The sequence below is a fragment of the Gasterosteus aculeatus genome, chromosome 7, assembly GCF_964276395.1.
Source record: "Gasterosteus aculeatus chromosome 7, fGasAcu3.hap1.1, whole genome shotgun sequence".
In the NCBI taxonomy this organism is placed as follows: domain Eukaryota; kingdom Metazoa; phylum Chordata; class Actinopteri; order Perciformes; family Gasterosteidae; genus Gasterosteus; species Gasterosteus aculeatus.
The window spans coordinates 10,919,612-10,945,308 of record NC_135694.1 but is presented as its reverse complement, the minus strand read 5'-3'; the positions used below and the strand labels follow the sequence as shown (position 1 = coordinate 10,945,308).

At 41.7% G+C, this 25,697-nt stretch overlaps 1 protein-coding gene across 13 annotated transcripts in view; it reads right to left on the bottom strand.

The window, feature by feature from the left end:
• The window catches only part of nrxn2b (neurexin 2b), a 551,159-nt gene that overhangs the window by 398,055 nt on the left and 127,407 nt on the right, over positions 1-25,697 (bottom strand). For 10 of the 13 annotated variants that reach the window (XM_078105711.1, XM_040180539.2, XM_040180549.2 and 7 more), the window contains one exon: positions 4,601-4,630. The exons of the other annotated variants lie outside the window; for them this stretch is intronic. In XM_078105711.1, the coding sequence (XP_077961837.1) occupies positions 4,601-4,630 (30 nt within the window). The remainder of the gene's footprint in view (positions 1-4,600; positions 4,631-25,697) is intronic. 13 annotated transcript variants of the gene reach the window in all.

The window sequence follows — 25,697 nt, the reverse complement described above, 5'->3', positions numbered from 1 at the left end:
TGAGATGATGGAGAAACAACTTGAGAGCAATCAATGTTTCATAGGGAAGTGCTGAGTCAGAGAAGATGTGTTGTTGCTATGAATATAAAAGACCAGCATAAATGAAAGCATTTACTTCCTTGCTCTCTCGCAAACTTTGCTTTATCCCTTTTTTTCTACCCTCCATGCCGTATTCACAAGGAGGTCAGAGGTAGACGTCGGTCAGTGAATGAGGAGCTGTAACTGTAAAGCATTGGTCACCAAACTAAGGCCCGCCACTGCCCTTTGACTGGCCCCCCAGCCCCTCTGCCCCCCACTACTTGAACCGGCCCAATGAGACAATCCCCAAAAGTCGTCATGGGCTATTTTTTAAAATTGCTTTTTGGAAAATAATAACATGTCTGCATTTGGTATTTTGTTGATTTTTTCGGTTAAAATTTATATTTATAAAATGAACTATATTTGCTGAATTTGTCACCCGACATGCTCGAGATCAAGCAGTGACAGACGCGCGCAGACTGTCAGTTTTCAGGATAGGACAGCAAAATGGCTAGCGTTAAACGAAAAGTTGATAGAGAGTGGAGAGGTTTCAAAGAACAGTGGACCAACGATTATTTTTTTGTTCGGTGTAAGGACCGTGCAGTTTGTATTATATGTAAAGAAAGTGTGGAAGTTTTCAAAAATATAATCTGCGTCGCCACCACAAAACCCGCCACAAAGAGTATGCTACTCCGCGAGGGCAAGCAAGAGAAGACAGCATTCGGAGGAGGAAAGGCGGACTGGCTGCACAACAGAATGCATTCCTTCGCCAAACTCAGGTCAACGACGCTGCTGTCCGAGCTAGCTATAAGGTATCACCTACTGGCTACCCATGGAAAGCCATTTACCAATGGGGACTTTGTTAAAGAATGCATACTTGCTGTGGGTGAGGAGGTGTTTCCCGGCAAGAAGGATGTGCTCAACGCGGTGAGTCTCTCCGCAACTACTATGACCAGGAGAATCAAAGATTTGGGGGACAACGTGTATGACCAGCTGAATAAGAAACCGTCAGAATTCAAGTTTTTTGCTTTGGCCATGGATGAGAGCAATGACGTGCAGGACACAGCACAACTGGTCATTTTTATTCGTGGAGTTACCGCAAGCTTTGAAGTGTCTGAGGAGCTGGCAGCTCTAAAAAGTGTCAAAGGAACAACGACAGGGGAGGATATTTTTGTCCAAGTGTGCAAAACATTGGAAGAGTTGGATCTACACTAGTCTAAATTGGCCAGCATCACCACGGATGGCGCACCTAGTATGGTTCGCACAACGAGGGGGCTAGTAGGGCGCTTGAACAGCGAATTCGAGGAACGAGGTCTCACCCCCTCAATACAAGTCCACTGTCTTATTCACCAGCAAGCACTATGCTGCTAAGTTCTTAAGTGGGCATCTGTCATGAAGGTGGTTGTACACTGTCAACTACATCCGAAAACATGGGCTGAAACACACACAGTTCCAGGCCTTTCTCGCCGAGCTGGAGTCTGCCTACGAGGATGTGCTGTACTACACAGAAGTCCGATGGTTAAGCCGAGGCAGAGTGTTGCACCGTTTCTATGACCTGCTACCCGAAATCAACAACTTCCTGCAGTCTAAAGAAGAAACGGTACAAGAGCTGACCGAGCCAGAATGGAAATGGAACCTCGCGTTTTTAACTGACTGAAATCTTGAACCACCTTAAAGTGCAGCTCCAAGGCAAAGGGAAGCTAATCAGTAACATGTATTCCCACATCAAAGCATTCGAGGTCAAACTAGTGCTGCTTGTGCGACAGGTCCAAAAGCTGGTCTTCACGCATCTCCCTGCCACCCAAAGCTACTGCACTGAGAAACTAGCGGTCCCCGTTCCCAGTCGAAAAGTGCAAGGATGCACTGGAAATGCTGCAGGGAGAGTTCAGTGCACGGTTCCGTGACCTTCATGTCAACGGTAAAGGAATACGCTTGTTCTAGAACCCCTTTGCTGCCGACATAAATGATGTCCTTCCCTCTCTTCAGTTTGAACTAGCAGAGTTGCAAAATTGTGATATCCTTAAAGACGCGTTCAAGCCTGACAGTCTCATTGTGTTCTATGCTGCGCTCCCAGAGGAAACCTACCCAAACATCAAACAGGATGCAATGAAGATGTCCACAGTTTTTGGCAGCACCTACATCTGTGAGCAAACCTTTTCCCGCATGAAGCAAACCAAGAATCCAATAAGGCACAGACTCACAGATAAACACTTGCATCAGACCTTGAGACTGGCTACCACTAGACTGCAACCATTGAACTTCTCACCAGCCAGAAGCAAGCACACAGTTCACACTGATACGGTAAGCACACTGATTTTAACAATTACTAATTTGAATTGCTAAAAATATGAATTATGAAGGCTCTTTTAATTTGTTACGTAATTTGTAAAATTATATCACAGAGGAAAGCAGACAGCAGCACGTCTTGCCATTTACTGAATATAGCAGGGTTCGTACATTTTGAAAAAAACTGGAAAAGTTATGGAATTTGAAAATAGCAAATTCCAGGCCTGGAAGGTTTTTGAAAAAATAAAAACACTCAGAAAGTTTGGGAAAAGTCATTGAATTGTTTTTTATTTTAATTCATTTTTAACACAGCATAATATGTGATTAAAACAAAAACTGTTTAATAAAAAAAAATATTTTGCATTGTCTTAACGTCCTTATATTCGGGCGGCATAACGTTCAGTTCACTTCCGATTCACTCACTTGTTGCGATGTTGCCTGAGGCGAAGTGTTGGGCAAGTTACTTCCAAAATGTAATTGTACTGTCACTCGCGGACTTTTTTAAGTGATGTTTCGCGGTGTTGGTGAATTCTTTAAAAAAAAAAAAAAAATTCCGCACAGGACTTCACTGTGAGCGGACTGTTTAGAGACGATGTGACCGGCATGTAACGTTAAATTTATCTGCTCCTGTAGCAGAGCTGCACGTTTAACTGAAAGAACGAGCAGAGAGAGAGAGAGAGACGGTCGCGTGCGCTCACTCTCTCTCTTTAGAGCCTTCACCGTCTCCAAACTAAGCGCTGTCTTGCTCTCTTTCCCTTCCCTTTAGTTTTGAGCCCACTGCTCATTTTATTTTCACCTTGACCTAAAAAATGTTTACTGAACATGCTCACCTGGATAGGCATAAGAGCTGGCTAGTTGTTCCATTACTCATGTTATTATAATTTCAATGTTTTATAGGCCTATTTATTTGACCTTTATTAAGTGCTCCACACAATTATCATTATTAATATTATTATTAATATCAACAGGCCTACCTGTAATTTATAAGTTTTCACTCACCTTTGCCAGTGTCAATCACCTCAACTAGGCCGATGTTTCTTACCTTGACAGCTTTGATGTTATTTATATTTGAAAATAAATAAATGGAATATCTGGGATATTTCAAATTAAAACAAAGTGTGAAGACTTGATTACTGCTTTTGCAAAACACTAGTAAAGATAAACAAATATGTGCCAGGAATCAAGTGTTGAAATAGTAGTGTGGATATGGTAGTGGGGATGGCTGTGCCAGGCTAGTAATCTCTACTACAAAATGAGGCCTGCTGGTGGTCATTTTGATCTGGGTCATACAATTCTATATTATATAGCTGACCTGGCCCCGGCCCCCCATCAAAGTCAGGAACGATAATGTGGCTCTCAGAGAAAAAAGTTTGGTGACCCCTGCTGTAAAGGATAGTAACTGCTTATGTTGGAGACTTGTGTGTAACTTTAAATGCAGTTTTACTTAAAAAGATGTTTTTAAAGCACAAAATGTGAGTAGATGAAAAGAATAGAGTGTGTGGGATAAGGAGAGGTTGTGTGGCAAATATCAAACAGCTTTAGTATAGAATGTACACAATACAGTATCACAAATAACATCCGGTGTTCATAGCAAAATCAAAGCAATTGCACAAACATTTTCTCATAAAAAGCAACATATTTTGTTGTATCAGAGTGCCCTTCAAATAACGATTTGCCAAACAATGGGAATGTCAGCAGAGTGGTGAAGAGAAACTCTGCACATTCGAAAACACTTTCACCTTGAAGTGTTAGTGAATGGGATTGTGGATACATTTTGCTGTTTTAACTTTGACCAACAAACACATTTCAGGTTGAATCAGCAGTTTGTTTCTTTTTCTACTTTCTGTTTAAACCCAAGCAGAAAGGATAGCAGAAAAGTGTTACCTTCAGCCCCAGGGTGAGGTCGTCGGGGTCAAAGGTGGTCAGAGGTGAAGGTCCAGGACGTTAGCCATAGGACAGGACAAGGGGTGGGACACACACATTTGTGGAGGTCACAGAGAAGCACAAAGACATGGCGGAAGGGAAAGGAGGAGAAGCAGGAGTCAAGAACCAAAAAAGGAGGTGTGGGAAGACAAGAAGAAGGAGGCAGTAACAGGGGAGGATGTTGCAATTCTTTTTGTTAAAAGGCAAGGGAAGATTTGGGAAGAGATGGAGGGACATGGCACCGAGAGAAGGTGATAAGCAGAAGGGGAAGTTGTGAGGAAAAGCAACAGCTTTGAGTGGTTGGGAGGAGAGGCTGAGTCAATTCCTCTAAAAAACCAGAACCCAAAAAAAAAAAAAAGGAATGAACCCATACCTTGGTCGTTTAACGTCAGGTGCGCCAGACCTTGAAAGGGAAAAAACAGAAAACAAGAACAGAAAGAGGAAGAAAAGAAGGTCATAAAAGGCACGGGAAGAAAAAAAGCATTGTCACAACGTTGGACTGCAGTTTGTGACAGACATCCTGGGGCAGACTTGGATGTCAGAGTTCAAATCAAGGGTAAAAAAAAGAGAGAGGCAGACAGACAGAGGAGAGAGAGAGAGAGAGAGAGAGAGAGAGAGAAAGAGAAAGAGAAAGAGAAAGAGAAAGAGAGAGAGAGAGAGAGAGAGAGAGATAGTAACAGAAAACAAGCAAACACTTCTTGAGTGAGGTGTAGGGGGTTTAGAAAAAAAAGCATTTTCATTTGGTGCAACCCCCGAAGGCTATTGCTCTCACAAATGCTTTTTTTTCCTCTGGAGTACTTATGGAACACACAGAACTGTTTGGCAGAAAAGGCCTGAACTGGATTCCTCATCACCCAGTGTGCACAAATCCTTAAAAAAGATCTGGAGCTCTTTAAGGCCTCACATAGGGTCAGACATAAACCTGGAAACGCACTACAGGGTAAAACGCTCAGTGTTACCTGGAACAACCCGAAGCCAAATATTCCAACAAAACATTGCACTATTTCGCTGCAGGCTATAGGGACACATCTTGTCAGTAAATATAAAAGATTTCGACGAGGAGCTCCAGCTCTTGTAACATCAAGTCAACTTGGAATGGGTCAACGGTACCGAGCTAAAACATCTTAGGACAAATGATCTGAACAATGTTCAGCTCCTGATTGATCAAAACTTGCTGTTATCACTAAAATTCCATCCAGTGTCTGATCATTCACAAGTTTAGTCAATCCAGTCACAGCTAAACTATCATCAGGAATAGCAAACACACTGAAAACAAACATTAGAAGAACAAGCAGGCAAAACAATTGAAGTTCACTCCTCAAGCAACTGGAGAAAAAATGCTAGACTTTGTTCTAACACCACATGAACGTCTTCATTGTACAATGATGTGTGTTAACGCGCACACACACACCTGTGCATGAAGAAAAATAGTTTACTAAACTACATTACATATAACCGCTCTGACTGCTTGACATTTCATCATGATTACAGCATCTGTACAAATAATGACAAAAACATGTTTGAACCCCACGGATAAAATTAAGAACATTCTTAAGTGAGAAAAAGATTGTATTGTTGAACAAAAATGAAACAGTTAACTATTAGCTAAAGCCAGGGTTACTCCTAAATAAAGACAATTGGGTACGGCTGCAGGAGCAAAAAATACCAAGTGTTATGTCTGTTGACCTATAAGTACCTAAAGATAAAATTATTTCAAGCCAGCCTGTCTTTTCTGTGATCAAAACAATTTCAAATAACGGACTATTGGTGTTCCCAGCAAAACAGTTCACTCAAATAAACCCTCCCACATCAAGGAAGGGCTGTGGTTTTGCCTTGGACCGGTTTGGAATATCAGCATTTACAAGAATAAACAAGGGTCCAGAACCAATTTATGTCACAAATGATTTTTCTCGATGTTCGGAATTCATTATTTGGTATTGGATTGACCTACATTTAGTCTAATCTCCAAGAAAAGCAGTGGCTGCAGCTGGAAAGTACAAAACAAGTGAGTCAGCACCAGCAAGCCGGTGGACAGAAGCTCAAACGAGTCTCGACTACAAGCTGCCCCAACGGTCCTCTTTCTTAATACCATGCGTGATTCAGGGGCAGAGGAAATGTGCAGGCAGAGTGTTTTATTCATCTGGCTGTAGTCTGTTTGCAGCCGGCCCTTTGCTGAGAGTCCAATCACTCTGCCTCCCTCTGATTTTGTTCCCTTGCTCGTAATTCATTAGGGAGATAAGGCGAAGGCTTCTGCAATGAAAAACAGATTTTTCATTTTTTCCGCTGCTCAATAAGTCATTCAAATACACCAGACACCCAGCCCGGCCACATCCAGCTCAGGCAGGCAGAAGACAGCGTGCTGAAGAGGACAAAAGTGAGGAGGAGGACAGAAAAGATGCGCAGGGGAAAGGACAGCGCAATGGCAGCATATTGTCAGACGGTGTCTTCAGCGCTAGCGTGAACGAGGGATTCACAGAGGAACAGAAAAGGACACATTTATTCCAAGGCAGGAAATTAGAAAGGTGCGATTCCATCTGTGCAACACGCAAAACTATTTTCACCACATGCACGCTATCACACAGAGCCAGTCACACACATCGTCTTGGCTGAAGCACAGGAGGCCAGACACCGTGCCAGATTCTGTGTGAGATGTGACAGATTTACATTTAAGTGTTCTTTGAGAGAGAACAGACAGCGTGACTTAAATTAAAATTACTGGTCAGTATAAGACATACTGCAAACACAAGGAAAAGCTCCATCTCTCTTAGGTTCCATCCTGGAATCAACATTGGCGCACAAATCAATTTATTACAGCCACAAGACACACCACAAATACTTGGGACATGACACAATCCGAGCACAACCTCTGAGTCTCCTCATCTCTTTGACATCTGACCATTTCATTACATCCTTAAATCTGCGGTGAGTACAGATGGGAGTGGCTGACCGAGCCGACACGGATTGGTTGGTTATGATTAAGCGGCAGATGGAGCAATGTCATAATTCTACCATTAGGAGGAAACATGCTTACGTCTTATCGGGCAGACTCCTCTTCAGCTCTGTTTTTCACCCACTTCCCCACCTTTTTCTTGGCTCCCTGTCTCCACATCCAGCCCTCCACTGGCCAGCTGCAGCTGCCTCCTGCTCGCTTCTTTCTCAACTGCCACTTTATTCTGCTCTGCTCTCAGGTCTGGTGAACAAAGGCCACTAATGTTGAGCAAGCTACTGATTTGATTCAAGTGACTGTTGGTGGCTCAGACACCAGTGTCAGATAGTAGTGCCAGACACGGCGTGATTAAGATAAAGGCAGGCCAGCAATGTCAACAGCGTGTACGTATCAGTTGGTCCACCAGACTGGCACATTCATTTTAATGCAAACAACAACAACCACCCTGTACAAAGGATAGCATGGATGCATGCAAGGTTTCTCGCATGCATTACTCACTAACATGTTCTTGATTGACCTTGTAAGGCATTTCTCTGTCTTGCACAAAAACACACGAACAGATGTGCCGGCTGTCAGGCAAAACTCACGATTGGTAGGGACGGAGAAAAATGGGAGTAATCACCATTATCACTTTCTGCCCCTCCTGCACTTCCTCTCACTGCTCCCATCCCTCGTTCATCAGATGGCCACATCGACTGGAGTCAGAAGACAGAATACTCTCCTCCACGTCCCCTGCAGTGCTGGCCTGGCATGTTAAATAGCATCACCCTCTAAGGACTCTCCCCAGCATATGGCCACTGCACTTTACCTGCCTCCTGAAGGCACATGCCATCCTGCCCCAAAAGCTTTACTTGCAGATGCCAAAATAGCACTTGGTTAAAAAATATTTCTGGACGACAGTGACTGCATTTGATTACTTTGGTGTGAGCGTAACTATGGAGGTGTATGAACATCGGGGAGTTTACTGTAAGAACAACGACTGCCTTGGCACGAGATGTTAAACAAAACAATATCTAAAACATTTGACAAGAGCACAAATCACTGGCTTTTTACCAGTCCAGGGAAAAGATAGAGTATAACAGTGTAATCATTGCTGTATGTCTCCCGTTGCCAAAAAGTGGATGCATGGCCCTGGGGGGGCTCAGAAACAATCCAGGGCAATTTGTCAAAATATACGCTTAAAAGATGTGGGGAAATGGTTTGGATTGAGTGTGAATAATATTCATCTCGGTGGGCTGATCCATAATGTATGGTGTCTTTGAACAGCTCAAGTAATATAGAAACTGTGGCAGAATTTAAAGTGCTTTAATAATTCATTGGGGATATCTTTTCTTTGAGAGAGAGAAAGAACCAGATAGTGGGAGGTAAGAGGCAAAGAAGACAGAGACAATCTCGCTAAGAGTTATAGACTGATGTTAAAGGCTTTCATGTCTTACAATGGTTTCAATTATTAACGATGAGCTTTACCGTTTCAAAACGAAACAAACCAGTTCAATACTTTGACATCAAAAGACATCAATAAAATATCTTGATCACTGGGCCCACATTGCTTACTGATTATAGACTGTAGCTGGCTGTGCATTTAATAAAAGGATAAAAGACAAACGTTGCATTCACACAAAGTGTCTTTCATCATGACGCAGAAGCTTCTTTAGGTGTGTGTGTGAGTGTGTTTAGGTTTCGCTAAGGATGTCATTGAGATACTCTGTTCCGACTGGGTATATGAACTCTGAGGTAGTAATTCATGTCAAGATGTTTTATTGATTTAGCCAAAAAGAGCTAAGCACATTGACACCACACAAGAATAAACGAGTATGGAGTTAGTGTTGGTTTAGCGTCTGCATCTGTCTGTTTAGGGGGGACATCAGGTCGCTGCAGTGTATTTTGTTTTGCAGACACACTGTGGAAAAGCATGGCACCAACAGGATTCTGAAAGCATGCTTTGAAGATTAGCGTTCCAAAGTCTAATGTTCAGAACAGTCTACAGCCTGTGGTTCTGCAGACTAGACTTCCCCATTGGCTGCAGCATTTACGTCTTGTTGACGAAGCTCTTATGGACCTTTTTACAACACAGTTGCAAATAAAACAAGCATAAAACTAAAGAGGATTTCATGGTACTTATGGCCTGGTTATACCAACGCCTTTTAACAGGGTTTATACACATTTTTATCACTGGATATCCATGACTTTAAACCTTTTAACTTTCATGACCAAAGATTTTGGGAAATCTCAGTGCATACATGAAAGAGAAAGAATGTAGTATTTAAACTAACTAGAATTCCAAAGCATATAGTGTTCGCCCTTCCATTCAATTAGGCCCGTAGGTCTGTTTTACCGTTTACAATTATCCACTGATCTCTGCACACAGACGGACACAAGTGTGCGCACGTGAACACGCTCCCACCAGCGGATGCACAGCGCGTGTCGGAATAGAAGAGACGTGCTGCTCACCCACTGATGGGGTTGCTGCAGTAGCTCCGCTAGCAGCAGCGCTCTGATGTCTGCTTCCTTTAGCACGGCTCGTTAATGCCGCTCTCCCTGTTCCTATGCAACAGACAAACTGCATTGGGAACATCACGTTTTTTAGCCTAGCACGAGAAGTTGGTTGATTATTAGCTGGGAGATCAACATTCACTTGTGCGTCGTCTGAAAAGATAGATCTTGCACCATCTCATTCCTTTACATTGCTCGTCCACCTGAATTGTCCTCTTATGCTAAAAGGTGCCCTAAACGAATCGGTGAAAGCTAGCATTGCCCCTAATTGTTTTCATATATCCAATCATGGTTAAATCTACACTTCCCTGGCATAGTGGCTGATCACGCCCGCTTCCCTTAGCTATTGTTACTATGGCCACCAAACTTTTCAGGTAAGGTGCGTTCACAAAAGCGCGGCGTGAATCATTTCCGCTGCGAGAATGAGAGCATATGCCTGCTTATATTGTGAGTTTCTCTCTTAAAAGGATATCAATGATTTCAAACTCACCTAAATGAAGGACGTGAACATATTAGAACACATTTCTATGACTTTTCCAAAACATTGGGCATTTTATTTTTCAAGCAGTTTTTCCAACACTGGAAAAAACAACACTTTTCCAGGTTTTTCTTGACCATACAAATACGGTTTGAACATAGGTATATTGTTTTGATGTGTTGGTTTCTGGCAGAATACCCAAGATTATTAAGTACCTGAATAAAAATTGCACTTTCACATTCACAGCATTTCAGGATCTACCTCAGACTGCGTGAGGGCGATGCATTTGATTTCATTGGAAATACCACTGGGAACTGTTGACCCAAAGCGAGGCACTCAAGCTGAGTGAGTGAAGCATTAAATCTTCATGGTCACTTTACACTTTACACGGCAGCCATCGCCTGTCAGGAGCGATGCACTAAGTTGTTTGGAAGACTGTCAAATGACAGGATTTATTTTTCAGTTTTAATTAGAAAAGGGCCAAACTACATAATTAAGATTAACATAATTAAGCTACAGCGAGGTATGAAGGTATTCATCACAACCCTACCGCGATAGACAGGTCCAAACAAGTCCTGTGCAACTTGATTTTTTTTGGCGGGGCATATCTGTGCAGTTTTAAGCCGTCCTTAATATGCCGCACAGTTATAACATAAGCATTTCATACTAAATAGCCCATGCAACATGGGGATGAACCACATTGCAAACACAGTGTTGTTTATTGGCTTACTATCCTATATGTGGGGAGATCACCGCCTTAGAAGAGAAAATATCTCATATCAAGACACTACGCTCCCCCACATCTCCTGATTAAATGCATTACGCTGAGTGAATCACCCTGACTCTTTTGTTCATTAAAACACCACTAATATGTCATGGGATATGTCTGGTAGAGATCCGAACAGTTGCCAGTTAATCTTAATTAAACAGTTCGGAAAAAAATAGATCCTCTGTATATCAAGCTGGAGAACTTTGACTAATTTCTTGTTTTAGCCATTGGAGCTCACACACAGAAAGGATGTTGATTTCTTCACTTTATCCTAATTTACACAAACCATTTTAACGATAGTCAAAGGAGCAATAAAACTCAACTGCCTGTACTTCAAAGGAGGGGCTGTACCAACATTTAAAGCAAGTATGTAACACGTTTCTATCTTTCCTTTGACATCCTGGACAGACAGCACCCTGCTGGGTCTGTCGTGCAGAAACCAATAAACTCTTTGTCTGACCTTTATTTCCACTTCACCGATGAGGTCAAAACTAATCACTGGTCCTCACTGAGATCTAGGATCCCCCCACCGGAACATCTATCCGTCCTTCCTCACCGCCTAATCTACAACTGCCAGTGCTGCAGATGCATCCGACAACTGTTCCATCTGCCCTGCTTCAACAGTCATTTCATGGACTGAATGCCTCCGATTACCAATCCTGGACTCCGCTTGCATTGGTTATACAAAAATGCATGCCGTTGGTGACTATTTCTTTTTCTCAGGGTGTTGGAACCTGTAATTGCAATGTCAGAAGTGAGAATACAGCAGCCTTAAGGGAGTGAAGGAAGTCCTCAAGTGAGCAATTTGCACATAAGACACTCCCTCCTCCTCTTTTCTGATGTACTAAATCATTAAAAAGCCTTGATCCACCACACACACTCACTATCTGCTTAAAGCTATACGCATTCCTTGTTCAACATGTTGCACTACTGGTTCTTAAAATCTTTGATATTGACCATCTAGTTTCAAACACACTTTCAAGTGTGGATTGTGTAAACCCAATGAAAGGTATCCAAAAGGAAAAGCTGAAGAAAGATCATCCTTCAATGGTGCTAAAACTCCTCATCCACAAAGTATTAAAAGACTGGTAAAGGATATTTTTATATAGTTAGGTTTACTTTTACGATTGCAAGCAACTATGTCAGTGAGAAAAAGTAAAAATAACACAATCCCCTGTTCCTCAGAGCCATGGAAGCTCGAGTCAAGGCAAAGTAGTTTACAGGGGCATTAGTGTAAAATTCCACCTTGCCTTGGGCGTTTGTTGATGTTTAATGTTTCATTTTGACAATTTTCTGCCTTCAGCCAACGTTTAGAGCACACATCCTGTTCCCCTCCAATAAACGGTACGGCAGTGAACTGTAGTTTCGTGGTAGGAGGAAAATAAAATCGTAATGACTTTTGCTGGAAATGTGGCATCGCGTTAGGGCAACTTCCTGTCTGTCTTGCGTCAGGGGGTGGGTCTCAGCAGGTAACTACAAAAACATCCCGTAATGGAGAATTAATGTCTTCCAACTGAGACAACGCGCTAACTACATTTAGCTCATTGGCACGGGTAAACACCATTAGACCAAGGATTCTGCAGTGCTCCTGGAAGTTAAGTCATTTGAGAGAAAGACAAGTATGGCTAAATTTATGGAAATTGTGTAACAAATGTATTCATAATTCATGAGCCTATTTTCTGATCCTGGGATACTCTTTATGGGGCAAAATACGCAGCTTGATTCAACAGAAATTGCAAACTCCCGCCTGGCACATCCTCCTTCCTCACAACATCATAATGTTTCTATGCGGCAAACTAGAAAACAATATGGCTCTGAAGAAGTTGAAATGGCTCAAACTAAAGCTAAATTGTGCAAAAATGTATGTTAAATGGCCTAGGCGTATTCCTGAGTTCAAGTGCTTGTAAGTTCAGTTCATGGGAAATATCAAAAGTCAGACAAATAGTGAACAGTAAGAAGTAGGCTAAATGGGAAATTATGAACGTGTATTATCTCTTGTAAAACGCAAGGCCAAGCCATAAAATAGCACAGCTCAACCGTAAATTAAGGAAATAAATCTAAAGATGTTTCTTCCCAAAGACTAAACAGTATCTTGTTTAGTTTTAGCTACTGAGCAAAAAGCCCTGCTGCTTGCTTTCATCTCGCCAAACTCCAATTAGGCGAACTGAGCAAATACCAGCCAGTGAGAATTTTTCTGCATATTCAAACAAAAGGGCTCCTGAGTTTGAGCAAGGAAATGAGCTGAAAGGAGGTAGACCTGCTCGGAAGAAAATTAAACTGCATTGAACCTTGTAAACAAATATTTCAACAATGTTAAACACAGTGCAGAAGAGGGCTGGTGCCACTTTGCTGTGAAAGCAGTAGCCCAGCTCCATTTTGAATGGAGTTTCACGTGTGACAGGCGCCGAGAAAAAACGCAGCTAGTGTGTGCTTGTGTGAAGGCAAGGTTTTTAATCAAAAGAATTGCACATGTATGTAACCAGAGGTTAAGGATATAGAAGGCGTGTTATGAAGTATTGTAATCAGAGTTCATTATACAGAATGAATGTAGGTGATGGTCAATCCCCCAAGAGCAGCAGCACAGGAGCAAAGTACTGTATTTTAGACTAAAAATATTCATTCATCAGTCTGTTTCTTTTAGAGTATCTATATTTCTGCTCATCATCCTACCTGCTTCAACAGGACCAAAGCCCGTCATTGCCTCATTAATAATTTCTCCCTGAGGGGTGTGGAGTGTTTCAACTTGACGTGTCAGCTGTGTTTCCCAGAAATATTTGAGCTTCAAGTCGGCCAGAGAACATTAAAGTGGAAGAGAAATCACGGACAAATATATTTATTTCCCCTCAAAGGTGGAGGATTATTTTCTCTAAGTCTCTCCGCACTTTTCAGGCCTTCTTTGGATGAATGCGCAAGATGCTGTGGACCGACCCTAGTTGGCATAGCAACTGGCTCCAGTATCTTTTCCACCACAAGGAGGGTCATACTGGCATATTTACATTATGTTTCATATTCCCCTGTTGTTTTTGTCTCTTCCACGGTCACACATCTAATGATCGTGTATTCTTTTTACTTTTTTTGTCCCCCTATGACCCTCTTCTTAACATCCATCATCTCCACATTTTCTGTCCGTGTTCTTTCATTTCATTTTTCTGCGCTGCGTGTCTTTTCGCAGTAACGTTTTTTATTACATGATATCAGCAGAAATTGCAGGTATAGAGCGATGGACCTTACACGTTCATAAATTGTACCACAGCAGCACAATTGCCTTTTGGGTGTAAATGTTTTGTTTGTTTTCTAGAGTCAGGAATCACATGGCCCATTAAGTCCATATTGCCAGACTGTATTGTTTAACTTTGAGCATCCGTCAAAATATCTTAAAGCACTGATGAGTTCAGTTGCAACCAGCAATAAGTAGCAACTTATTACATTATTATAAATCAACAAGTCAATGGAGTTTTACAGAAATAAACTGAAGGGAACCAAACAGAACTGAATACTATGCAGAGAATTTTATATTGACACATAAATCATAATGGATTAAATATTATTTCTATGGCACCCAGCTATTTAATTAACGAAGAAAAAGATTTGAGTAGCATATTACCAAGGAGCATTCTGGAGAACAAGACAAGACTCTGGTGCAAGAAGTGTGCGTGTGCATATGCAAAGGTCAGGACCTCTTGGACTTTGATACTGTACACGGCGTAGACGGTCATTGCTACTGTGCTCGTACGGTGTTTGATTGCTAAATCAAACGGCTGTTATGCTAGGCTCCACTGATCCCATCGGCCCTGACCTCTTCAGATTCACAACCCAGTTGCCGGCCCAATGACGGCTTTGAAAAGCAAAAGAAAACTCAATCAGTTCTCTGTGCTATTTCTGCCTCCTTCGTATTATTTCTCCAGCCAGGACAAAAACAGAAGCATACAGCTGCAGGTTGCTTGAAACACATTTTCACTTGGATGCAGAAGGTGGGCAGCAAAACCTCCCTGCAAATCCCACCCTCTTCTGCATTGAACCCACTCCTCCACCTCATGGCGACAGATCAGAGAGGCTTGTTGCATCCTGAGTCATCAGCTATTTGGCACAAAATGGCCTCATCCCGTCCACAGCAGTCATTTCTAGCAGTAGGACAGCGGCTGAATACAGTTGCCGCTGGATCAGCTCATGCCCAAGGGGCCCAGAGGAAACTGGATTAGAGGCTCAGAACACACAAGAGAGAGCCCCCTGTATATGCTTCTTTTGTCCTATACTGTGTGTAGTGGCAGGGGGTCATTACTTGGTCACCAGTTTACAAGGCCAAGAGTGCAGATAAGACACTTGTGAAGGAAGCTGCTTGTAATGGACCCCCCCCCCAATCGCGGTACAGTACATGAACTGGATTTTTGGATTGGCTACTTCCCAAACATTGTTTATGAATATCAAAAAAATGAACAGTTGGCACAAACAGTGAACATAACTGACTGAAATAAGAAAAACAAGAGAGAATGACAAACCGAGGCTGATACTCACCCTAACCTCGACCCCTTAGCACCAAAGATATTGCGACAATAAAAAAAAACAAGCTTCCTGAGGATTAACACTTTAATCCATGATACTCTATGAATGCAAATGCAAATGTGCCGACTGCAGATACAAAGAACTCAAATCCCCAGCGGCACTTGACTGCTTAGAACTTTCTATTATGTGACACTATAAAAAGATTGATTCTAGTGATCCACAAGAGTGATAAAATTAGCATGTGTTAAATAGTCGGGAGATGTTCACCGCTGTGTTGGGACTAACCAAAGAAAACTGTTGAGGATCTAATGTCAGGTCGCCAGGGATCAGGCTGACGTTACTCATCTGGATCATCTAGTCTCTCTGAGGCCTAAAACATACTTGCCTGTGTGAACGGTATACAGACACATATCTTTCTCTGCTATTTCCTGTTGTGTCAAACAAACCAACCACAAGGTCACTGAACTACAAACTAACAGTGTCTTATTCCAAAAAAATGCATTCTTCTGACCAGGGGAGGAGGGGTGATATTGAAAAAGGATGCCTTCCTTATTATATTGATGGGGCTCTTTAGGAAGCGCTGTTCGGGGTGTGGCCTGGGTGAATGTGCCGGCTTGGAACGTTAAGACAGAATGAAACATGCAGCAGGATTTTCTCATTTTAGTTTTGTAGATTATTAGTGAAATGCACACAGCCTCGAGTCTTATCTGCAGTATCATGACGGCATTCTCAAATCTTCTAAACTTGAATCTTCTAGTTCCAATTCAAGGCTAAGCATCGTGTGCAATATCAAGCCATTGTGTAGTTTTAAAAACTAAGTAAAAATATTATAGAAAAACAAGGCCTTGATTTAGTTATATTTAAAATCAACAGCAAGACCAACATTTGTATGAACAGTAACATAAGTTACTGTTACATTGACAGATAAAAAGCGTAAAAAGCAAGTATAAGACATGTGCATTGTGTTACCTAAATAAAATAAGAATAAAGAAAGAATCAATTAGATATGCAGTATTAATTTTTAACTACACTGAAAAAGGGTGAGGCATTGAGTAATCAGTGTCTGTAAAAAAAGAATATTATTAGAGCTGCCTCAGAAATCCCCACTTTCTCTCATTTGAAGAAAGCGAGGGGCTAGGGCAGCGAGCGCGGGCGGGGGGGGGGGGGGGGGGTGATCAATGTCATCTCCACTTCATTTTTATGATCAACGGTGCCTCTCGCGGCTCCGACCAACAGATCTGGGTACCCGGCAGCTCTGAACAGGCGCCATCTGCCACTGCTATCCCCCTGGCAGGGCAGCAAGCTGGGGCTGTACGCTGGTACAACAGAGAATACGAGTATATATCTGTGTGAGCGCAAGATCCCAAGTTACTGTGTATGCTTATACATATTGATGAGCATCTGTGCTTACGGGGGAGGACTCTCTGTGAAATGCTTTTGGCGTATTCACGCGGTATTAGAGTAGTGCAATGCAACAGGTGTGTCTGGGCATATCTTTGTGAAGTAGTGTTAGCATCATGTGCTAAAATTAAATCAGAAGTCCTTAACTTATCCTGAATGATATACTAACTTACAAACTGCAGAGTGATGGAGTGCAACACACATGTACGCATGCTACCAAATTTATACAAGGTATTTGAGAATCAAAAAAACATTTTCACTCTATTACAAAGATGCACAAGATACACCAAAGCTTTGAAATTGCTTCTCATTCTGCAAAATGACAATTCAAATAAATGCCTACAATTTAATGATATGTGATGTAGGTTTGCTGCTTGGTATGTGTAATTAAAGCACCTCAAAAATCAGGTTTGCATTATGACAGAGGGTCCGCGACCCAAATGTAGTACTCAGAACTGCCCCAGTGACTAGAGAATGAATATCTTCATAGGTGTGTACGGTTTCATTACATGCAATTCATTAACACGGTCAATACACTATTAATATAAATGTACGTCACTGCCAGTTGGTTTGTAATAAATAAATAAATTATTTGAGGACATTCTTCTGGATTTTGTGTTTTGAGGTCTCCATGTCCTTTTTTTTGGATGATATGCATGTGTGGATTGGTCTCCTTATCTCATTCAGCCAGGCCACTTTGCCAACATACACTCGAAAGAGCCCCTAGTTGTCATTCATGGCGTCACACAGCATGGGTGGAAGGGGGGCGACAAAGAGAAATAGACAGAAATGAATTGGTAAAGGTTTCAGCCCTAACAACCACCACGCTACCTCAGTAGGGTTATGTTGTCTACTGTTATACCTCATACTTTTTGCAGAACCACTCACATTAACTCACATACACACGCTGCTTTATCTGCTTAAAATTAGTCCAAAAAAAATCTGTGGGGTTGTAATTATGCTATTTAACAGTAGGGTGAATAAAGTTCCACACTTTACCGGCCAGATTTAAAATTCCATGTTAAACTGCCTGTAGTGTCTTAAAAAAGGCAAGCACATTTGCACAGAAGACCATTTCAAGTGCTTCAGTTAAAATAATTAAAACCATTAAAAAAAAGGCAAAAGGAAAATTAAAAACAATTATGGATAGAATAACATTTGCACTGCGGTTTATAAAATAAACAGTAAAATGCATCCACTCACTCTTCAATCGGTTTTAATTAAATCCAGCAGCAAACAAAAGTCTTCAGCCTTAGAGAGTATGCTGCTTTCTGGGAGTTTGTTCCAAATATGTGGAGCAGAATAACTGTTCTGAATTCAATGTAATATTCGGATACTAGCTACAAAGTCAAAAGGAGTGAACGCAGACACTGCTACAGATGATGCAAAGAGATTTTATAACTTTTAAAGCAATACGGTAGAGGGGCTGTACTTTATCGTCCAATAATGTAACAGTTTCGGGGCCGGAAACCCTCAAACCGTTACATTATTGAAGATAAAGCACTGCCTCAAGTACCTTATTGCTTTTATAATATGGTTACCAGCGAAATTATAATTAGTAAGTAAATAGATGCCTTTGAGCACAAAATAATATTAGCCACCAAACGTTGCATATCACATTTCAGTAGTCTAGAGAAAAAATAGTCCCTGTACGGAGGGCAACTGTGAGGGACTGGGGAGCACGGTCGTCCTCCAATCAGAGGGTTGGCGGTTCGATCCCAGGTCTGGCTAACCCGCATGTCGATGTGTCCTTGGGCAAGACAACCCCGACATTGCTCCTGTAGCTGCGACTACAGTGTGTGAATGTTAGTTACTGATGGGCAGGTGGCTCTGTGTAAGGTAGCTCTTGTCATCAGTATGTGAATGGGTGAATGATGTCATGTAGTGTTAAAGCACTTTGAGAGGTCAGAAGACTAGAAAAGCTCTATACAAGTACAGTCCATTTACCATTTACGTGCACGTAAACAATATTGGGTCCCGGACCATCTCATTCATTCACATCAATGATGACGTCCGCCTTAATTGTCCGGTTGCAAAAGCTGGCATTGCCTGAAACCGATCATTTGTGGGATTGTGTTTTTTTTTTCGCCGATCGCCACAGAGTTAAAAGCTAAAATGTCAACTAACGGCCGCGCAAAATCTATCCTGCTGCTTTAAGTGCAGAGTGATATGGTCGCTCGGGTCAATGTGAACAGCAACTGTACATTATCACTCAATAATGTACCCCTTGTGACCCACTCTCAACCAAATCAGAACGTTGGATTTTATCTACCCGTATTATAAATTACATTACATGTCATTTAGCTGACACTTTTATCCAAAGCAACTTACATTGCATTTTCAACACATGGTTTTATATTTTTAACTCATCCCATACAGTGGGAGTAGTGTGCTGCCGTAAGGGCGCTTGGGGAGCAGTTAGGGGTTAAGAGCCGCCAGGGTTCGAACCGCCAACCCTGGCATGTGTGTGTTTACCATCTGGTGGCAGCCGACAGCCTGCGTGGTGACAACAACACGGTGACGAGTGGACGGCCTCATAAATAATGACTGCCATCCATTCCAACTGTCAGGACGAGCAGCGTCCCATAGCGGGCCGAAAATACAAACATATGCTCACACACAGCCATGGTGATTTATAACCCCTCTACATTCAACGTGCAGGTGGATGTGTAAAAGCCCACACTCAAAACATACACACAGTAGTGGAACACACATGGGACGCAAAGTTTAAAAACCCCAAAGAGAAAAACTATGACATATCCACAATATGCATCAAGAGATCCAACAGAATGTTTAACTGCTATACTTAATTCGTCACATCTAGTTGCTTTTTTTTATCTAATCCAACAATAATAAACCCCCAAAAGTTGCATTTATAGTTATGGAGAATTCAATCTATGTCTCTGCGGTTGCTGTTTCTCGCACTAACCCTTTAAACCCGCCCTGTTTTAAATGTCTATTGTATCCAAAATATCAGTTAAATAAGTGGAATAATTGCTTTTGGAAGCACTTGAACGCTAAAAAAATATTCCTGAATGGCCTGAAATATCCATTCAGTATGAATCTATACTGCATTGGTGTTATCATACCCTCTCAAAATTGTTCTGCTGCTGGAATAGATTGAAACATCGCATGTTTGTCAGTGATTTGACTTGACGGACAGTTCCATTAGAATCTCTGTCTCTGGTGAATGCATATGTGTGTGCGTGACAAACCTACCATCTGTTCCCTGTAAGCACTTGCTAACAGGCAGTTGTACCTGTGATGCAGAATGTATTCACGCAGGAAAGACCATTTTGTTGTCTCCCTGCAATGCTAAATGTTTTCCTTTCCATACCAACATTTTGGCAGCCGAAGTACGTCATGGCAGATTATACCAGGTGATAGTGAGGCTGATTGTCTCGTCATTCCTCTGTGGAATATTTTCTATGCAACAACACACTTGAGCTGATTGCCTTTATCTGTACCCCTGTAGATACAGACCGGCATTTGAGCGTGTATACGCAATCACACAGGAGTCGCTGCATATACACTCAGCGGGTGGAGGAGGCAGTGTGTCCATAATGTTTCTCGACTATGCCATAAATCAGAAGGTAGTCTTCACTCAAAAAAGTTTGGTTAATTGACTCTGAGGTATCAGGAATTTCCAACATATCTGAAATGAGGTGTCGAACTCTTTCAGCTTGGAAATATAACAAGATGCCACTTCCACAAAGAATGCTTTGAGGAAACAATAGAAAAGGTATCAATTTGTAACAAAGGCATTTGCCTATTCAAAGACTGAGTAGCACAATAAATAATCACATATCTTAAATCAAACTAAATAGGTGGGCTTTTATAGAGACTAGTTTTGTGCACATATGATTGAGATTGGACATATTCCATCAGACTATGAGGGTTCACCCTATTGGCAAGTAAGGTAACCTAGGGCGGTAATTTCCCTAATCAGGCCAAAGACCTCCATCAGCAGTGACTGGAGTGGATGTGATTAGAAAAGCAATTACTGATTGGGCACCATGGTGTGTGAGATCTGCTCTGTTCTTTGTATTAGGGTCCATTAGCTATCGATTGGCCAGTGTGAGAACAGGAAATACACTTGAAACAAAGGCTGTAAAAGAATAAACAACTGTGTGGCTGAGAAACATTAACTTAAGGTTGCAAACAAAAAGGCACTTGGCGTACTTTTCATTGTCACGTCAAATTGACTTCACATCCGTTTTGCAAGCAGAGAGCCATCAAACCGTTCAGTTTGTACAAAACACAGGGTGGCGTCCACTAATGTAATTTATGTAAAAAATCATATCTTTACTCATCAACACAAATTTTTAGTCATCTCTCAAGTGTGTGTGAATTCCAGTGTTTCCCCTAGCATTACACCAGGGGGGGCGGGGCACCCCCGGTGTAATTAGGTACACCTTGCTAGCAAAACATTGAACCCCTTTTGCCTTCACAACTGCCGTAATTCTTTGTGGCATACATTCAAAAAGGTGTTGGAAACATTCGGATTCTGTGGAGGCCATTAAAGTACATTGGAATCATTGTCATGTTCAATCCCTAAAGAGGGCACAAACAAATACATTTCTACATTTATTTATTTATGTGTCCGTATGTTAATGAGCTAGGCGGTACAAACGTTATTCTCAAGCAGGATTAGTCAAGTAAGGGAGCAAGACAGAAGCAATCGATCAATAGCACATCGCTCCTGCAGACCACATCAAGAAGCTGGCTAGCAGCGCGAGGGATGTTGAAGTGTGTGAAGTTTAGGCAGTAAAACAACCACAGTTGTTTAGCTAGTTAAATACTCAAGGTGCCAACATAATAAAGTTGTATTAAACTGAACACCCATGTGCAGTTCACTACTTTTTCTTTGCTGAATCAAGAACCGCAAACCACCGAATTTCACCTCTCCAGCCACATGACGTCACACCCAGTGGATAGGCTGTTTCTGCAAGAAACACGTTTGCATGTAAATCCTTTGAGTAGACAAAATAACTATCGCCGTGATTTATTCATTCATGGGGTGCGTCAGATCACACACACACGCACACGCACACGCACACACACTAGCCCATCCCAGCCTTGTGCAAATCTACAATTTTGTCCCTGATGTCCTTACGCAGCTCTCTGGTCTTGGCCATTGTGGAGAGGTTGGAGTCTGTTTGAGTGTGTGGACAGGTGTCTTTCATACAGGTAACACGTTCAAACAGGCGCAGTTATACAGGTAATAAGTGGAGAACAGGAGGGCTTCCTAAAGACAAACTAGCAGGTCTGTGAGAGACTGAATTCTTACTGGTTGGTAGGTGACCAAATGACAGACTACTTGCTTTGTAAGTGGGAAACCCTGCACAATCGGCAGTGTATCAAATACTTGTTTTCCCCAGTGGACTTGTTTTTGTCTAATGTCTACTTTATGATGTCTGTTTTTTATTATCTTGTTCTTTATGTATTCGGAAATCTGTAGAAAACAGTGACATTTCATGTATGTCTACGTATACGTGGCCAATAAAGTGAATTCTAACATTTTTGAGTTGTGACTGATTTTTTTTGTTCCTGTGGTGAGACTGGACCACACTACAATCGGCAAGGCACCATTCTTTACAAAAGTGCTCTGTGAGCCTCGTTAGTCATCAATCCGCTGCATTGACACAAAACCAGGACATTTTAAATACCACTGAATGGCCTGTAATAGCTGCTGGGGTCTGACTTGCTATTACAACGCAAACACTTCACTGCGGCTGGGGAAATCTTGAGAAACCACTTTGTCCTTCAGGGCAAATCAAAGTTCCCTGCAATGCATGTAGACAATAACTCAAAAGGCAGCAACTGTCACACTGAAGAATATTTGACTAAAGAAAAAAGCATTTATACAAAAGGTTTTTGTGTAGGCATCTATAATAATGGTCTGTATCTATGAATTGCCTTCAATGAGTTCAAAGGAAATGAAGCAAAGAGAAAACTTTAAAGCTGGCCATCAACACACCTAATTAAAGCTTAGCCAATTTGGGAACAGACACCTGGATGGCTAATTTTCTAATAATTCAAATCCAAATCTCCAGGACATTTGATGAGCACAATGACTTCACCAAGAACCTAAACATTTTAATCAAGATGATTCCCTACCCAGGCCTCAAGTCAGGCAAGTAAATTGGCATCTATTTTCCATTGAGTGCTTGTTTAGACCAAAGACAGAAATGCAACAAATCAAAAATCAACTTGAGTGCAATTAAATTCTTATTGCCCCAAGTAATCAATAAAAATTGTATTTAATGATTGGTTGGCGTTCACGGAGCTTGGTAAATGTTGCCAATGGACTAAATATATTTTAAGTTTCATCAGTGCGATATAACAAGAAGAAAAAAAAAACACTTCATGAAACTACTGTGCCTCCAATAACATCTTATCAGTTCCACCAGATGTATTGTGAATCTTGCTATGAATTATGTTTTGTCATGATCCATTATGAATCCATCAACTAAGCCGCAAGTGAATTAAACTTGTAGGCAAGAGCTGTATTTCTGTCACAGTGCACATCAACCGATTATTTGTCTGTGAAGTGGGGTCGGGGCCAGCATGAACTTGACATCTGGGACAAACAAAGAGGAAAATAAGCAACCAAAGAGAATAAATTGCTTAGTGTGTCCAAGTCCTGACCCGATATGAAGCCACTGGTGCTCCATGCATAAATCTCCACAAACAATGTCCTTCATAGCAGAAGTAGAAGCACACGTCCAGTATGAAAACACAATTGTACACACTTGCAGACGGACAGCTCCAGGATGAAGAGAGATGTATTCATGATTTTTACAGCATGCATTATTTGCGCAGGGGTCATGAAATATTCATTATGTGTCTGATGTTATTTCATGCCGAGAAAAGAGGAAGAGATGGAGGAAAGTAGGGACCAAAAATAAAACCTCAATATAGACAGGAGCTAGAATGTGTCGACGCTTAGTTTTGAGTGATGCCTCCTTTTATCAAACACACCAACGGGGGTTTCCATACAGAGCTCTAGATGAATAAGCGAGGAGAAGTTGTGACTTCATGTACGCTGCCGTCTGGCTCTTCAACAGCATCTTCTTTTGGCTTCCCCCTCAGACTGACATCAACCTTCACTGCACTAGGGGTCTGGTGGCTGGTTGAAGGAGTAAACACCAACTTGAACGAATATGAGGAAGTGCAGATGACAATCCTGTTTCAGGGCACCTAGCAGGTATGCACAGAACCTTCTCATTTTCCAGGGGGAATCATTTTTGTATGACCAAAAGCAGATGCTCTAAACCCCTCTTGATAAAGCTACATTGTGATCAACAAACAGTCTCTTCCAGAAAAGCAAACACTTCAGTATTTTAAGAAAGTGAGAGAAGTAGAATACGGTCGACTCAAATGGGGGTCCTTAGAATATGCATGGTTATGTGAAGAAGTTGGGTGAGTTTGAGAGCTGCCATAAAAGGTGTAAACCGGTGTGGGGCAGAGGGGGATGTGCAAAAACAACTGCTAACCCTAACCCTAACCCTAACCCTAAGAACAAGATCCCTCTCCAAAGGCTATTCCATCCTCTCTTTGAAATGGAAATAGTGCTTTAAACGCTGCAAGCAAGCTTGCAAACCCCATAAAAGCTCCGTTGTATGCAGCCACATCCTTCTGTATGCTTCAGCCGATCACATGCCAACTTATGTTGAATCATGTATTTGCATGTTTGTGTTTATTTGGCCAGGACAGCAGATGAGAGCATTCGCAAAAGAGGGACTCTCTTTATGAGGAACTTAGGTCGTCCAAAAGCTGCACAGCGCTCGTTTTATGTCTGAAAGTCAGAACACACACACAATGGCTCTAATACACGAGTAAATGTACTCCATTACAAAGACAGAGAGGCTGATGACCCTTGTAGCATTCTGCCAAAGGGGTTTGTACGCATGTTGATTTTAAACAGACACAGATCCAGTGAATGACCACGAAAATAATTACACCGTCAACGGTCTCCAATAAGACACGAGCAGAGATCGCAAAAGGACTAAAGCCACAACAGCCCACTGCCTGTCTGATCTATGCAGATCCCCCTCGCAGATTCATTAGTCTACCTACCATAACATCACAGTGTGAAATAGAGTTTTATCGCTGCCCACCAATATTAAGTTAAATATGCTATCAGGACATTTGCATTTGTGTTTTTCTAGTCGATCATCTCTGACATTGTTACATTGTAAACAACAAACTTTTCAGTGAAAAAGGGTATTGTGCAAAAGTCAATTACGTTACTATGAGTCACATGCAATCTTGCAAAATTTAGTTTGGTTAAAAATAGTCGTTGGACAGGGAGCAGTTCCATGCTTTGTTGTAGCTCCAGTCACAACAAAGCATGGAACTGCCTTTTAATGGTTCATTTTTCCTACACACAGGAAAAAAAACAGTACGTCTCATGTTTTCAAAGACCAAGATGATTATTAAAAGTGGCAATGAGAAGAGCCACTACAAAACAAAGCGCGACAATTTTGTGGAAAAAAGTGGTTTCAACAATCATGGGATAAAGTCCCTGCAGACATACATTTCTTAGAAGAATATAATATTGATTACTTTTTTGAATGATATGAATTTAAAGCTGCAGGGGAGGCCCTGTATGAGTATCTACGCATGGAATAGGATTCCGATTACTCTTTGTTCTACTTACAAAGAACATACAACTAAACAATAAATATAGAATAAATAAAACAAGGACACCCATCTATCAGTAAGAAAGAAAGACATCCTTTATTAATTGCTCTGGGGAAATTATTCTCTGCCGTCATTTTCAAGGAAGCGCTGCTGACTGGAGTGACGCCGTCTAACGCAGGGGTGCCTACACTTTTTCGCCACGCGATCTGCAGTTGTACAGTGGTGTACATCAC